The sequence below is a fragment of the Cotesia glomerata genome, linkage group LG2 (genome assembly GCF_020080835.1).
Source record: "Cotesia glomerata isolate CgM1 linkage group LG2, MPM_Cglom_v2.3, whole genome shotgun sequence".
In the NCBI taxonomy this organism is placed as follows: domain Eukaryota; kingdom Metazoa; phylum Arthropoda; class Insecta; order Hymenoptera; family Braconidae; genus Cotesia; species Cotesia glomerata.
The window spans coordinates 7,652,347-7,666,794 of NC_058159.1; the positions used below are offsets into that span (position 1 = coordinate 7,652,347).

The 14,448-nt window shown below is 33.4% G+C and overlaps 3 protein-coding genes across 3 annotated transcripts; 2 read left to right on the plus strand and 1 right to left on the minus strand.

The window, feature by feature from the left end:
* Window positions 1-1,677: 1,677 nt before the first annotated feature.
* LOC123258440 (girdin-like) lies at window positions 1,678-8,354 on the minus strand. The gene is made up of 6 exons (XM_044718440.1): window positions 8,243-8,354; window positions 7,775-8,161; window positions 7,621-7,709; window positions 4,286-7,536; window positions 2,896-2,999; window positions 1,678-2,819 (listed from the first exon to the last, which is right to left on the minus strand). The coding sequence occupies exons 2-6, from the start codon at window positions 7,823-7,825 to the stop codon at window positions 2,541-2,543; spliced, it is 3,774 nt and encodes a 1,257-aa protein (XP_044574375.1). The 5' UTR covers window positions 7,826-8,161; window positions 8,243-8,354; the 3' UTR covers window positions 1,678-2,540.
* A 1,118-nt stretch (window positions 8,355-9,472) lies between these two features.
* LOC123258589 (probable ribosome biogenesis protein RLP24) lies at window positions 9,473-10,388 on the plus strand. The gene is made up of 2 exons (XM_044718699.1): window positions 9,473-9,649; window positions 9,838-10,388. The coding sequence occupies exons 1-2, from the start codon at window positions 9,569-9,571 to the stop codon at window positions 10,273-10,275; spliced, it is 519 nt and encodes a 172-aa protein (XP_044574634.1). The 5' UTR covers window positions 9,473-9,568; the 3' UTR covers window positions 10,276-10,388.
* Window positions 10,389-11,614: 1,226 nt separating this feature from the next.
* On the plus strand, window positions 11,615-14,448 carry LOC123258597 (3-ketodihydrosphingosine reductase). Its single transcript, XM_044718715.1, has 3 exons — window positions 11,615-11,900; window positions 11,985-12,414; window positions 13,884-14,448. The coding sequence occupies exons 1-3, from the start codon at window positions 11,793-11,795 to the stop codon at window positions 14,336-14,338; spliced, it is 993 nt and encodes a 330-aa protein (XP_044574650.1). The 5' UTR covers window positions 11,615-11,792; the 3' UTR covers window positions 14,339-14,448.

Consider the following 14,448-nt stretch of genomic DNA (forward strand, 5'->3'; position numbering starts at 1 on the left):
CTGCTCGGCGAAACGGGAATTCCCTCTACCTCTACTCTCTACTCTCGGCTCACTCCTTGACCCAAGGTACCGTCGCCACAAACTCCGTGTCCGTGTCCGTGTCTAAAGAGTCCCCGTACACTATATAGTATGAGTATGGACACAAAAACCGCGAGCGCTAAGAACTAGTCCGGCAGTCGCGGGTACAACGCTCCACCCCAGACCTTTTTTATCCATTAAATAAACCCCCACTCATTTTTAAATCGCGACTACCATTAGTGTCTTGATGTCAGTGTGTGAGTTTTATTTTTTATTTTTTATTTTAGAGTAGGGATGACAAACACGAGGGTTCGGGGGGTAAGTGGTGAATGGTGAAAAAAATAGCGAGGCCTCCCCACCCCGTCTTACAGTAACCATCCTCACCTTTTGTCAGTCACCTATGCCGTACCGTTGGTATGTCGCGGACTGCTTAGGGGTTGTACCGTAATTTCACTACTATAATTCCCGTTTCTGTTCTAATCTCTTGAAACCGTAGAGCGGTATCATTTGCAGTGGGGATAAAATGTAGAATGTATAATGATGAAACTATTTTTTACAGATTTCACTGTTGCTGGAGTTGCATTTTTCTATTATGTTTTATTTATATTTACATTTTTCTTTTTATAATTTAGTTTTTTCGAATGAGCAAAAGAGCCCGGTTTCTTTGGAGCAGAGGGTAAGCTTGTGTATACTATCCGCGAATGTCGGTGGGTTTTTTTGCGGAAAAGTTATCAGCTACGGAAGCTCGATCGCCCGTCCTGCTCACTTTTCACCCCCACAGACAAGCTTTTATCAATCTTATTTTAACCGTAACCTCGCTCGAGTCCAAGCTTCGCTTCTATTCTAGTCAACCCCTTTTTTAATCCTTTTTTAGGGAATTTTTTTGCGAACCTGGATAAAAGCCCGCGAGGCCGCGCGAGTTATTGGACGGACAAAACCCGAGGTTTTTTTTTTGCGCCGCGAATGCGAGTTTAGTTTAATAGGTGAGTAGACGCCAAGGAAAATAATTTTTGTCAAGTAACGGTTAAAAGACTGATTCGGTTTTTTATTATTTTAATTATAAATGGAAAGGGCTAAGCAAAAAGCTACTCTACTGGTGGAGAAGAGTGTTCAATTTTTTTAAATAAGTACGATCAATTTTTATCGCTTGGCAAGATGCGTTCACACGAACTACGTTCATTACTATGTATTATATAACTATGCATTGGTTGGATCTTTTGGTTGAAAAAAATTAAGAGAAACAAAAAATGAAAAAATTGCAACGCCGAGAGATTAGTGAAGGGTACAACGGGAAGGAAAGGGAGACAAAAGGAGTAGAGTGTGTCGAGTATGCAAATTATTGAGAGGTCTGAGAATTTAAAAGATGAAACGGGGATGCGAGCAGAAGGTGGATTGTTTTTTATCATAGTCCTTTGAGTTTGCCAGAAGGATGTGGTGATAAAAAAAAGCACGTGGGCCCTTTTGCCTTATGGGAATATTGTCAGATCCCTTGCCGCTATACCCGAGGGAACTATTTGGAATTTGTATTGATACAAAAAATATTTCTCTGTTAATTAAAATATACATTATTTAACTAAAGGACGTTTTATTTTTTTAAATAAAAATAACTCAACAAATTTATAGTATATTTTTATAAAATAATTATTTAATTTAGCAAATACAAATACAAAAAATTAAGTAAGTCAACTATTATTTTATTTAAACATGATTAGTCTTTAAATACGAGTAATACTTTCGTCTGGCCGGACAATAATTATCATCATCACTGTGTAGCTAATTGTTTATTCAATGATTAAACTATTTATTAGCAAGTACACTTTTTTTATTGTCTATTAAAAAATAAATGGATATTTTTATTCTATTACATTTTTGTTGTCACTAACAAAATTTTTAAAAAACTTAACACTAAAAAATCTATACAAAAAAAAATGTTATCAAAAAAATTATGCTTGATCACTGTACATGGAACATTGATAATTGTTTATAAAAAAATAAACACACACACACACAAGCACACAAATTAGCATCAATAAATGCTTTAACATTATTATAAATATATTTCAAGTATGTAAAAATTAGACATCAAGTCATATTAAGCGTTTATTCAATTAAATACCGTCTTATTTTTGTAACATCAATTTAAATATTCAGTCAATCACTATAATAATTAAAATTTGATCAATATACGTATTTGATTACGCATTAACTGTTTTGATTATACAATATAGTATTTTAACGAGCAAGTATAAATGTGTGTAAGTATTCGTACCAACTTGCTGCAATAGTTTTTGTAACACATGGTTTAAGAAACCGCGCAATCTGCCGACAAAGAACAGCTTATATTAAAGCAGTTATTCAATTTTTAATTTTAAATTGCGTACTGTTACTTTTTGGAATATTTTTTTCTTTTTCTCGATAATATTTCAAATACTTTTATTGTTTCGATACTACATTTTAACAATTGTTATTTTTTAAAAATAATAACCGTCCACACATTACAAAGTATTCTTTTTAAAAAGTATTCAAACGCATCCGTACTCATACCAGATGGAATTACCGACTTTAGAAGTACCGTCTTTGTTAACGGGTATCGTTGTATCGGGTATTTCATCATTAGGGGTTGAATTTTCGGCAACGATTGTGTTTTTTGGTTCGTTAATAACAGCTGATATTTTATTGTAAATTAAAAATGGTCTTGATTCACCTGGACGTGCTTCTGTTCTCGATGTGTCTAAATTACTGGGACCGTCAGTGTCGGTTACTGACGGTATTGGCAAGGTATCGGACAATTTTGAATCATGCTAAAATAATAAATTTATTATTTTATTCTTAAACAACTAAATAACTAAATAACAAATAAAACTACAACAAACTTACAGTTAATGAAGAAGTAGGGGACGGGAAATCATCAGTATAATAAACAGTTCTACGAGTACCAGCATGTCCTAATGACAAAGAATCGTTATCAAATGCAGTTGGATCTTTAAAAAAAATTAAAAATTAATAATAAATCAAAAATAATCCTATTAAGGGGGAACACAACTGTGACGATCGAAAAAAAGAGGTGATTTTCGGGAATTTTTTTGACAAGGAAAATAAAGGAATTTGGGAATCAGATTTTTTTTATTTTATTAAAGGTACATTAAAGATTACTACCCTAAATTTTTATTAAAAAATAGTTAATTATTACAAAGTTATTAACAATCTCGTAGAGCACTAAAAAAAATTTCCCCCTCCATGGTCGGTTCGATAGCTTAAAAACAGATAATCTGAAAATAAAAACCCAAATTGCTTTTTAATTAGTAAGAATGCAGTTATCGTTGCACGTACGGAATTAAAAAAATTTTTATTTTAAAGATTTTTTTAGCCGGGTTTAAAAAAAAAAAAAAAAAAAAAAAACAGTAAGAATCGTGAGAAAATTTTTAATCAGTTGCCATTTTTTTAAAAATTAAAATTTTCAAAATTCCATACATGCGACGATAACTACATCCTTACTGATTAAAAAGCAATTTGGGTTATTTTCAGATGATCCGTTTTTGAGTTATTGAACCGACCATGGAGGGGGAAATTTTTTCTAGTGCTCTACGAGATTGTTAATAACTTTGTAATAATTAATCCCTGACAAGCACACTGGGTAAAAAGTACCCAGCCCAAAATTTTATTTCGTTATAATTCTTTGTGTATATTTAAAGTTCGATAGTATTTTTATCTATTTTAATTGGCACTAATTAATTTAATATTATATCTATTTTATAGAGAATTTTTTGAGCTTTGATTTAAAAAAAAAAAAAATTCTCTAACTTTATTAGAGACCAAGATATTTGAAAATGAAATATGTTGGGTACTTTTCACCCTCAATGCCGAAAGAGGTATACGGTTTAGATGTGTGCTTGTCAGAGATTAAATATTTTTTAATAAAAATTTAAAGGTCTATCAAGCTAGCATGGACTCGTCCATCAGGCATTGACTTATTATTCAAGCAACAAAATTTATTTGTGGTGCTAAATTTGTAGCTCTATTTAGAATATTGTTGCTTGTTTAGATTCCGAGAAATCAATAATAATGACCGTCCAAGATGGGCTCTGCCACTGCTAGCTTGATATGCCTAAAATTTAAGGTAATAGTCTTTAATGTACCCTTAATAAAATTAAAAAAAAAAATCCGATCCCCAAATTCCTTTATTTTCACTGTCAAAAAAATTCCCGAAAATTACCTCCTTTTTTCGATCGTCACAGTGGTGTCCCCCTTAAAAAATAATAAAACATACCCAAAGACGCTCTACGTTCATCAACGCTGATGTCAGAATCGTTTCCTCCCGACTCTGACTCGTAAATTTTACTGTCTTGCCTAGAATCTTCCGTCCAGGACTGTCTATTTTTGTGTAGAAGCTCCGAGCCGGCTTTCCTCACTCTTTTGACCAAGTTAGCTCCAAACCGTTTCTTTTTAGTCGAGCAACTCTGCTTGTTTCGATAGTACTCCATTATTTTCTCCTCTAACTTCTCCTTTTGTCGCGACAAATGATTAACTTGATCGCGGTAAATTTTCTCTTCCATATGATAGTGTTCCTTATCTTCAAGCGAGTGAGTTAGCAAGTCTTGGTACTGATTCAGCAAGACACTGACATGGTCCATCAGCGAGCGCCGGTTGTTGTCCAGCCCAGAGTTCATTTGAGCCAACATCTCGCATCGCTGGTTCAATTTACTGTTCTGTAACTCCATATTAGAGTACGACTCGTCCTTGATACTAAGCTCGCCTTGCAATTCTGTCAACTTCAGGCTCAATCTGTTGCTTTCTATTTTATTCTTCTTATAGTCTTCCTGCAAGCTCCGGTAGTCTATTTTCAATTTCTCCATCGCAGAGTACAAGTTCCTGAAGTCGTCTTTCAATTTCGAGTGTTCACCGCGCAAGTTATTCAAGCTCTTGATGTGAGTCGCCGAGGCTTCTTGTTCAGCCATCAGAATTTTATTCTTCGACTCCAATCTCTCGCAAGTTTCCTTCCAAGTTCGTTCTTTAGTCTTGATATCCCTCAAATTTGTTTTCAAATTCTCTCTCTCTTGAACCAAGTTCTCGTACTCGTTATTCAGCTGTTCGTGTAACGACTGAAGAGTCACCTGGTCATGGAGAAGCTGCTGGTGAGTTCTCTGCTGAATTTCCCTGTCTTTGAGCAACTCCTCCTTCTCCGCAACCAGTTGAGAGTTTGCCAACTGCAGCGCAGTGCATTGAGCGTTCAACGAAGAGTTCTTGGATGTTAAGGTAGTCACTGAGACCTGAAGCTTCGCTTGTTCTTCTAACAAACTCTCAGCAGTACTTTCACTCATGATCAGTTTCATCGCTGTGCTCTCCAAGTCTTTCTTCAGCGCCTCGACCATCTCGATATGTTCCTTCAGCGGTTTCATTTCCTCGTCTTCACGTTCTTTAGCCACCGGAGTATCTGCATGGTTCTTCAGACTCTCGTTAGTTAATTTATTAACATGGATAGCCACCTCCGGCAAATTAATTAACTTCTCGGCAAAGTTTTCAGCAGACAGAGAGAGCAAAACATCAACAGTGAGCCCAAGTTTGTCCAAAGCAGCGTGAATTTGTTGGGTATTCATTTTCTCAGCAATCAAATTAGACTCCAAAGTTTCGAGAGTTTCCTTGTCAATCGCCGCGCGAGCGTCCAGTTCTTTACTCGAGCGCTCAATTTCCTGCAATCTTACAATCTGAGCATTAGAATTATCAATCTCTCGATCAAGCTCCTGGATTTTCTTCTCCAACACTTCGATAGTATTCGTTGACTTGTCAATGGCAACGTCTTTCTCCTCAATAGCTTCTCGGTACTTGTGAACGTCTCTCAGCGCCGCATCCTTGTCTTTCTCCAAAACAAGTATTTTGGCTTCCAAGTCATTACACTTAACCTCAGAGTCTTTCAATTTCTTCTCAACGTTGCGATACTCATCCAGTTTCTGATTAGCAGACTCCAGCGAACGATCGAGTTCGTCAGCACGTCTCTGAACACTTTCTAGCAAAGATTGTACGCGTTGTTTCTCCTTAACAACAGTTTCATAATTATTTTCCATCTCCACGATCTTAGTGTGCTGAGTCTGGTAGTCTTGCTGCTGACGCTCAAAGGACATTCGCTGATTCTTCAAAGTGTTTTGCAATTTCTTGTTCTCCTCCAGCGCTTGCTTACAAACCGACTCCAAATCGGCATTCTGTTGCGACAAACGTTCATTGTTGTCAGTGAGCGAGTCGATCTTCAAAGATAACTTCTTCTTCTCCTTCTCGAGCTCCAGAAGCCGCGAAGAAGACTCGTGGAATGAGTTTTCCTTCAGCGAGTCAACTAAAGCCGTTAGTCGACGATTTTCCAGCTCTAATTTCAACGCTCGGGTCTGCGCATTGCTTGTCAGCTGCTCAGACAACCTGTTATCCGACACAGATTCCTCAGACTCGCTAACAGAAGCACGAGCAGCTTCGTCATCGGCAGCTTTCTTTAGTTTATGCAGCTGACTATTTTCCTCCTGCAACTCCTGGTATTTTTCCTTCTCAGCAGCGCGTTCAAGATTCATGTCGTTAATCAGTGCCTTGTACTTGATGATTTCAGACTCTAGCTCGAAAGCTTTCTCAGCTCGTCTTTTCTGAATATTAAGCTGATCTTCAAGCATCTCGCGGTTCTCCATCAGCATTCGGTTGTCCTCTCTCAACTCCTCAACCCGAATTTTGTAGAAATCAATGTCTGATATTTTTTCCTGGTAGCGCAAGACCTGAGCCTCCAATTTGTCAACCCGTTCAGCCTTTTGCATCATCGCGTCGAGTTCATCGCGATAAGTCTTGACAGCTCGTGCTTCGTGCATCAATTCTTGGTTCTCCTGCTTCAATTTAGCAACAGTAGCTCTCATATGCTCGAGCTCTTCCTTGCACTCAGCCAAAGCTTCTGTTTTTTCCTCCAACTCGTGTCTTTGTTTCCGGATCTTAGACTTCCAGTCGGCCAGCTCCACCGCGTAGTGATGGTTCTCTTGGTCAGACTTGACAGCGTTCGCCTGTTGATTTTTGGCCGATTCATCTTGACTAGGCGAGCCCGCGGCTCCTGATAAATCACCAGACATTGTTGACTTGCATTTTTCCCGATAAAAGTCTCGCTCATGAAGAAATTGCTTCATTAGTTTGAAAACTTCAGACGGGTCGCCCATCGTGTCTTGGTTTATCACTATCTCTGTCATCTCTGTTACATTTTTAATGCAATCGGCTATTCCTGATTGGACTATCTCAGGCAGTGAAAAAATTTTTGTAATAAAATCCTTTTTGTTTGGACAGTGTACTGCACAACCGAGAAGTAACTGAAGCAGTAAGTGGATTTCTGATACATGTAATTCGGGTTCTTTGCCAAGTTTTACTGGATCTGGTAGTTTTATCACCAAATAACCCAGATCTTCCTCGTAAAATTTACGAATGTTACTGATTATCATTTCTAAATTTTTTATACGCACTGACGGGTTACTGTAACTCGGTATTACGCCGTCGTGAAGCGGCTCTGGGTCACTAGAATTTTTTTATCAGAAAATCGTTAGTTTATAATTGATTTATTTACTCTAAAATTATTTTTAAATTAATTACAAAACTTACATTTGTAAAAATACATTGTGGAGAAGCATACCGTCAACCAAGTCATAGTAGTTGGCAAGAGCATCAGGATCCTCTAGACAGCTACCGAACTACATAAAAAAATAATCGACTTAATAGAAATACTAACAGTTAAATAAATAACTTTAATAATTACCCAGGTAACCAATGGTCCAGATAAAAAATCATCAATTTCAGAAGACGCCATTTTTACGATTGAATGTTATTTATTATTTTTAATTACAATGCACCATTATTGCACCACTAATTAATTAAATCAGCCAATGGTATTTTATCTATAAAAATACTTATAGTTACATAAATTTTACTTTTGATCCAGTTGAATGACAGGTGGAAATTTTTCTCCAGCTGTTATTTTGTTTGTTTCCTTTTTTTTTTTTTTTTTTTTTTTTTTTTAAACCTGTTATTTGAAAGTATATGAAGGTTCTTATATATTTTGTTTTATATTACAGTGTGATTAAATTCTTCATATTTATTTAAGACTTTTATACAAAGTTTAATCGGTTTCTCGACTTTTCAGGTACTATAAACAAGAATCATACAAAAGAGTCAATTAATGTTAGATTAAATTAAATTAATTCAATACCATGTGGTTAATAATTACCTCAGTTATAAAAACATTGAATTGTTAACTCCAAAATTTATAAACCTATCCATTAATACGACTATTTATTCTAAGATTTAATTTACTCATTTTAGTATAATAATATTTATACGAAACTATTATCTAATCTTATTTAAATAAGATTTTACAATTTAAATTGGTATTTAAACATTGGATACTCCAACATAAAATTATAAAACTATTTTTCATAATCAGCTGACCATACTCCGCGTTCAGGGTTCAACGATGCTAAATACTCATCTAGCACCCTATGCGCCATCTTAGGGTTAACACGAAACTTTAAATTTTTAGTTACTCATTTTTAAAATAGAATTATAAACACAATTCAAATTTTGAGTTTTAAACTGGTACCACTTGAGCAAGAATCTTACAAAATAAATATAATTGCAAGAGAATTAACATTTTAGATCAATAACAGTTAGCAAATTCGGATCCAACAATCAGCACTGCAGTGTCATTACATCACTTGTACACAGGGCACCAGTTTGCAATTAATTGACTGTTTGGTATGAATTTTGTTTATTAAATTACCTGAGGTCAGAAAATAGATGAAACGTTTTATAAAAGTTTTAAATAAATATCGAGTATTTTTCATCCAAAAAAGAGAAAAATTTAATCACATTGTTATAGGTTTAATTTTGTAAATAAATATGTAATGATAAATTTTAAAAATAGATAACGAATTGTGTGTTTTGTTTGGAATGTAGGTAATTAATTATGAACAGTAGTGTCGAAGGTAATGAGAAATCAAGATATAAATAAAAGATAACGAAAACAAACAAACAAACATTCAAAACTAATTAATTCAGCGTCACGATAATGAGATTCATCCGTTACCAGTACATACTTTTACTACAGGAACTATAGTACTTGCACGCATTATTTTAATGTAATTAATGTGTGTGTATGGACATATGATAACTGATAGTGTATGGTATAAATACTATTATCATGATCATTTTTATCCACATTTCATTTGATATTCCTTCTGTGGTTCTACGCTAGATGTCACTTCACTTTTTTTTTAATAATAATTTATAATATTTATATTTTTTAATAATTATTATTTATTAATAATAAATTTTTTTAAGTTATTAATAAAAAAATATTTTTCAATAATTAACTTTTAAAAAATTCACTAACAAGTTGATAAAAAAAATGATAATTTAAGAACTACAGTTTAAAACAGTACTATAGAGTTTCTTTTCTGGATAATTTTATGTTTTATGACAAGTAGATACAACCCGACAACGTGGGTAAGAGTTGAGTGTAATTGTTGTGAGTAATTTAATATAAAATAAAAAAATGCGTATCGAGACTTGTTATTTTTGTTCATCGCGAATTTATCCAGGACATGGAATACAATTTGTGAGAAATGATTGCAAGGTAATTAATTTTTTATTTTTTATTAACTTTGACCATGTGAGATTTGTATAGGTTATGAAAATTACAATATTTACATGGCACTGAAATTAACAGCCCTTTGAAAATTTTTTTTTATTTATTAATTAATTTAATTTTTTAAAATATTTATTAAAAATTCGATTAGAACTGATGAACAATTTTATTTTTAGATATTCAGATTTTGTCGATCAAAGTGTCACGCAGCGTTTAAAAAACGCAAGAACCCACGTAAAACAAGATGGACAAAGGCGTACAGAAAGACGGTCGGCAAGGAACTTGCTGTTGACCCGGCATTCGAGTTCGAGAAACGTCGTAATGTTCCTGTCAAATACAACCGCGAGATGTGGAGTAAGGTGATAACAAGTATGAAGAAAGTTGAGGAGATCAGGCAGAAACGAACCAACACTCATATCATGCAGCGGCTCCGAAAGGGTCGTGAGTTGGAGGAGGAAAAAGATATCAAGGAAGTACAGCGTAATTTATGTCTCATTCGGTCTCCAGCTGCTGGACTCAAGAACAAACACAAGACTGAGGAAGCCGAAGACGAGAAAATGGAGGAGTCTGAGGACAGCGAAGTCGAAGCTGAAGCAATTGCTGTTGAAAATTGAGTTTCATTTATACTTTTTTATAAATTTAATTCAATTTTTAACTTACTCTTTAGCTGGTAGAATTAATGATAATTTAAATAAATATTTTTTATTTAATAAACTGTTTTGGTATCTTGTAAATAAATACACTACTCAACAATTAATTTTCTTTATAATTTTATCATAAAATATAATACAAGATAAAGTACCCAGTAGTTGAACAGGTTTCAAAGTAAAACGCACTTGACCCTACTTTTAATATATAAAGATGTTATTATTAGTTAAAATTCGTCATTTTCATGAAAATATAAACAGTTTTGAATTTATTAAGGCCCAAAATAAGAAAGATAATTGAATATTTATATTTTGACAACGTTTTTAAGATAGACTATGAAAGGAGTAGTAGTTGAACAATCAATTCTGACAAGCTGCAGTAGTTGAACACTCCGGGAGCAGTAGTTTAACTAATAAAATACATGCACGGAAAAAAGAAAACTCGAAAAATTACAGTATATAATGCAACGTGGCGCTTCGTGATGAAAACTGGAAAAATTACAGTTTCAAATGTAATTATTACAGATTTTATAAAAATTACATATTGTAGAATGTCATATTTACATTGAAAGCTCTGAATATTAAATTAAAAAATTGAATTTAGAAAAATGTTATTTCAAACTGTAATTTTTCTATTTTTAATTACGACGGGACCGATTTTTCATTTTATACTGTAATTTTTCGAGTTTTCTTTTTTCCGTGTAGCAATAGGCACACCAAAAATTTTTAACGTTTTATTGGAATATCAAAAAAATTATAACATATAATTGATTAATATTAAAAATTATAGTTTATGTCTTTGTAAAAAATATATATTACACTGATAGAAGGATTTATTTGTATTAAATAATATTTGTTAATAAGTAGTTAACAAATCATTTATTAGAGACCACTTTTTAGTATTAAATAAATATTTCTTAGTATTTAAAATGATTTGTTTGTATTTAATAAATCTGATATTCATTTATTAAATATTAATAAATCTTTTTAAATATTAAGAAATATTTGTTAAGGACTAAAAAATAGCTTCTAATAAATGATTTGTTAAATATTAATAAATATTTTTAACTATAAACAAATCCTTCTATCAGTGTATTTAGAAAAGACTATTTCATTGGGTGGTACAATTTTTTTTTATTTAAAATGATGATATACTGTTTTTTTTTACTGATTGTTCTAGTCCCATTTTTGTAAGTGTTCAAGTACTGCGTACTTTATCTTAGTAAGTTTGAATCAAAAATCGTATTTATAAAAACAGAAATAAAAATTTCGGTTGGTAATAACGATTCTCACGACATCGCATTGCAGATAAAACAACTATTTTCAGTTTTTAGGTACGCTGGGTTGTCTTATTTTTATTTTAATCTAATTAAATTTAAACTGAATAATTAATTACCATCTATATTTAAAAAAAAAAGCCTCTCTTTCAATACATCAATAATTGAAGATATTTATTGAATTAAACGCTCAATAAAAACCGAAAAATGTTATTCATTATCGGTGTTTTGATTGTCATTGCGATAATAGTGTGGTTAGTGAAGGAACTAGTGTTCCCAAGTCAACGAAAAAATATTGAAGGCAAACATGTCGTGGTAAGAAATTATTTTATACAATAAATCTTATATGCATATTGATATATTTTGTCTTGAATTAATTATTTATAACAATCTAAATAGATAACCGGAGGTTCAAGTGGGATCGGAAAGGCCGTAGCCATGTTGGCCGCAAAAATGGGCGCTCACGTGACGATTATTGCGCGGGATGTACAAAAATTGGAGGCTGCTCGCAATGAGATAATGAGCGCATGCAAAAACAGAGACTCGCAGCGGATTGAGTACTTGTCGCTGGATATATCCAAGGACTATGAAACTATTGAAAAGTCTTTTTTGGATATTGAGAAGACAATGGGGCCTATTTACATGCTCGTTAATTGCGCGGGTATGGCTATTTGCGGGAAAATCGAGGATACAACAATAGAGACTCTCAACTGGATTATTAATTTGAATTTTATGGGCACTTATTATTGTACCAAAGCCGTTATTCCTCGCATGAAAAGCGCAAACGATGGTATTATTGTTATAACATCATCACAAGCTGCACTTATAGGTAAATTTTATCAACAGAATCAAAAAATTAATCTTATTAAATTAGAAATTTATACAGTAGACTCTCGATAACTCGAACTTCAAGGGAAGTGATAAAAACTTCGAGTTAACGAGTTTTCGACTTGCAGTCGACGCTCTCTGTATTGGACCTCTCTGTATTTGACCACATTCTTCCTCTGTATTTGACGATTTTACACAGCTCTTATGAACAAGGACGAGTCAAATACAGAGAATGGTCCTGTACGGGTGAGTCAAATACAGAGAGCGTTGACTGTAACAAGATGTTCAAAATTTGCAAGTAGACCAAAAAAATTAAGAAAACACTTGATTTGCAAGAAAATAACTTAGAGAGAAAATATACATTACAAACAAGAATATAAGAAGCATTGAAAATTCCTATAGGAATTTAATAGATTTAATTGCTTTAAGCTTGGACAGTTCGGAGAAAAACGTCTTTATATTTTACTAACTTCGACTTATAGAGTTTCACTTTTAAAATTCGAGTTATAAAGTATAAATATCTTTTATCGATACTGGAAGGGAAACGATACTAAGTTCGAGTTACCGAGTCTAAATAACTCGAGATATCGCGTATTTAAGAGTTCAGCGGAAGGGGCCATTCATTAATTACGTAAGGACAATTTTGGTGACTTTTGACCCCCCCTGCCCCCATATAAGTATCCGTAGGATTTCTCGAACCCCCCTCCCCCCCGCTTCTTTCTTACGTAAGATTCTATCTTGATCTTTTTAATGATAAAAATACGATAATACCCGGAAATATATACTATAATTTTTTCTATAGAACCAAACATGGATAACAATAAAAACATATGAAATTTTAATAAGCTATTTGTTTTTTCAATAAATAATAAAAATTATTTAAATAAAATAAAAATTCAACTGTACACTTTAAAATTAAGAAAACTATTTGGAATCTAAAATGGAATTAGATTTTTGATATTGAATTTTGATTCACGAAATATTACGAAAGAATTAATTTCACCCCCCCCCCCAATATAAGGGTATGTAGAGATTTTCTTAACTCCCCTCCCCCTCAATACCCTTACGTAATTAATGAATGACCCCGAAGGGAATACAAATTTTTTTCGAGTTACTCAGAATAACAATACGTTCAAGATCACGGGTAATTGGAAAACATGGTTAAATCAATTTAAACAATCATTGAATTAAATTCAGAATTATGTTAATTATTATATTGTTTTCTAGAGCTTGATAAAATCTTAAGAATAAAGACGAAACGTTGCAAATCAATGATTGTTTAAATTGATTTAACCATGTTTTACAATTACCCGTGATCCTGAACGTATTGTTGTTTATTAAACTGGAAGTGAACCGTATCAAAAATGAGTTACTGAAAATTTCGACTTAACAAGGTTCGAGTTACCGAGATTCCACTGTAATTGAGTATTAAAAAAATTGTTATTAATTTATTTAAAAAAAAAAAAATAGGAATATTTGGATACTCAGCATACTGCAGCTCAAAATTCGCTCTTCGAGGCTTATCCGAGAGCTTGGCGATGGAAGTTAATCCTCACAACGTATCAGTGACTCTCTGCCTGCCTCCAGATACCGATACTCCGGGATTCGCGGTGGAGGAGCAATCGAAGCCTCTCGAGACAAAACTTATTTCCGAGTCAGCGGGTTTAGTGAAAGCAGATGTCGTCGCTAAACAATTGATCGCCGATGCTTGTGCTGGTCGATTTTTCTCGACTGTCGGCTTCGAAGGGTTTATGCTGACAACTCTGTCTGCTGGAATGTCACCCGTCTCCTCGGTTGCGGAACTATTCCTTCAATTTTTAATGATGGGATTAATGAGAGTTGTCGGCGTTTGTTACCTCTTCTCATTCCAGAAGATTATTAAAAACTGCATGGATATTCGTGACAAAAATAAAAAGTCCGAATAAACTACTTCAGGTTTTTTTACTTAAATATAGAAATAAAATTATCATTGCTGTTGTGATCATTGAGGTGTGTAAATCAATCAAATCAATAGTTAATTTTTTTTTGGTATTTA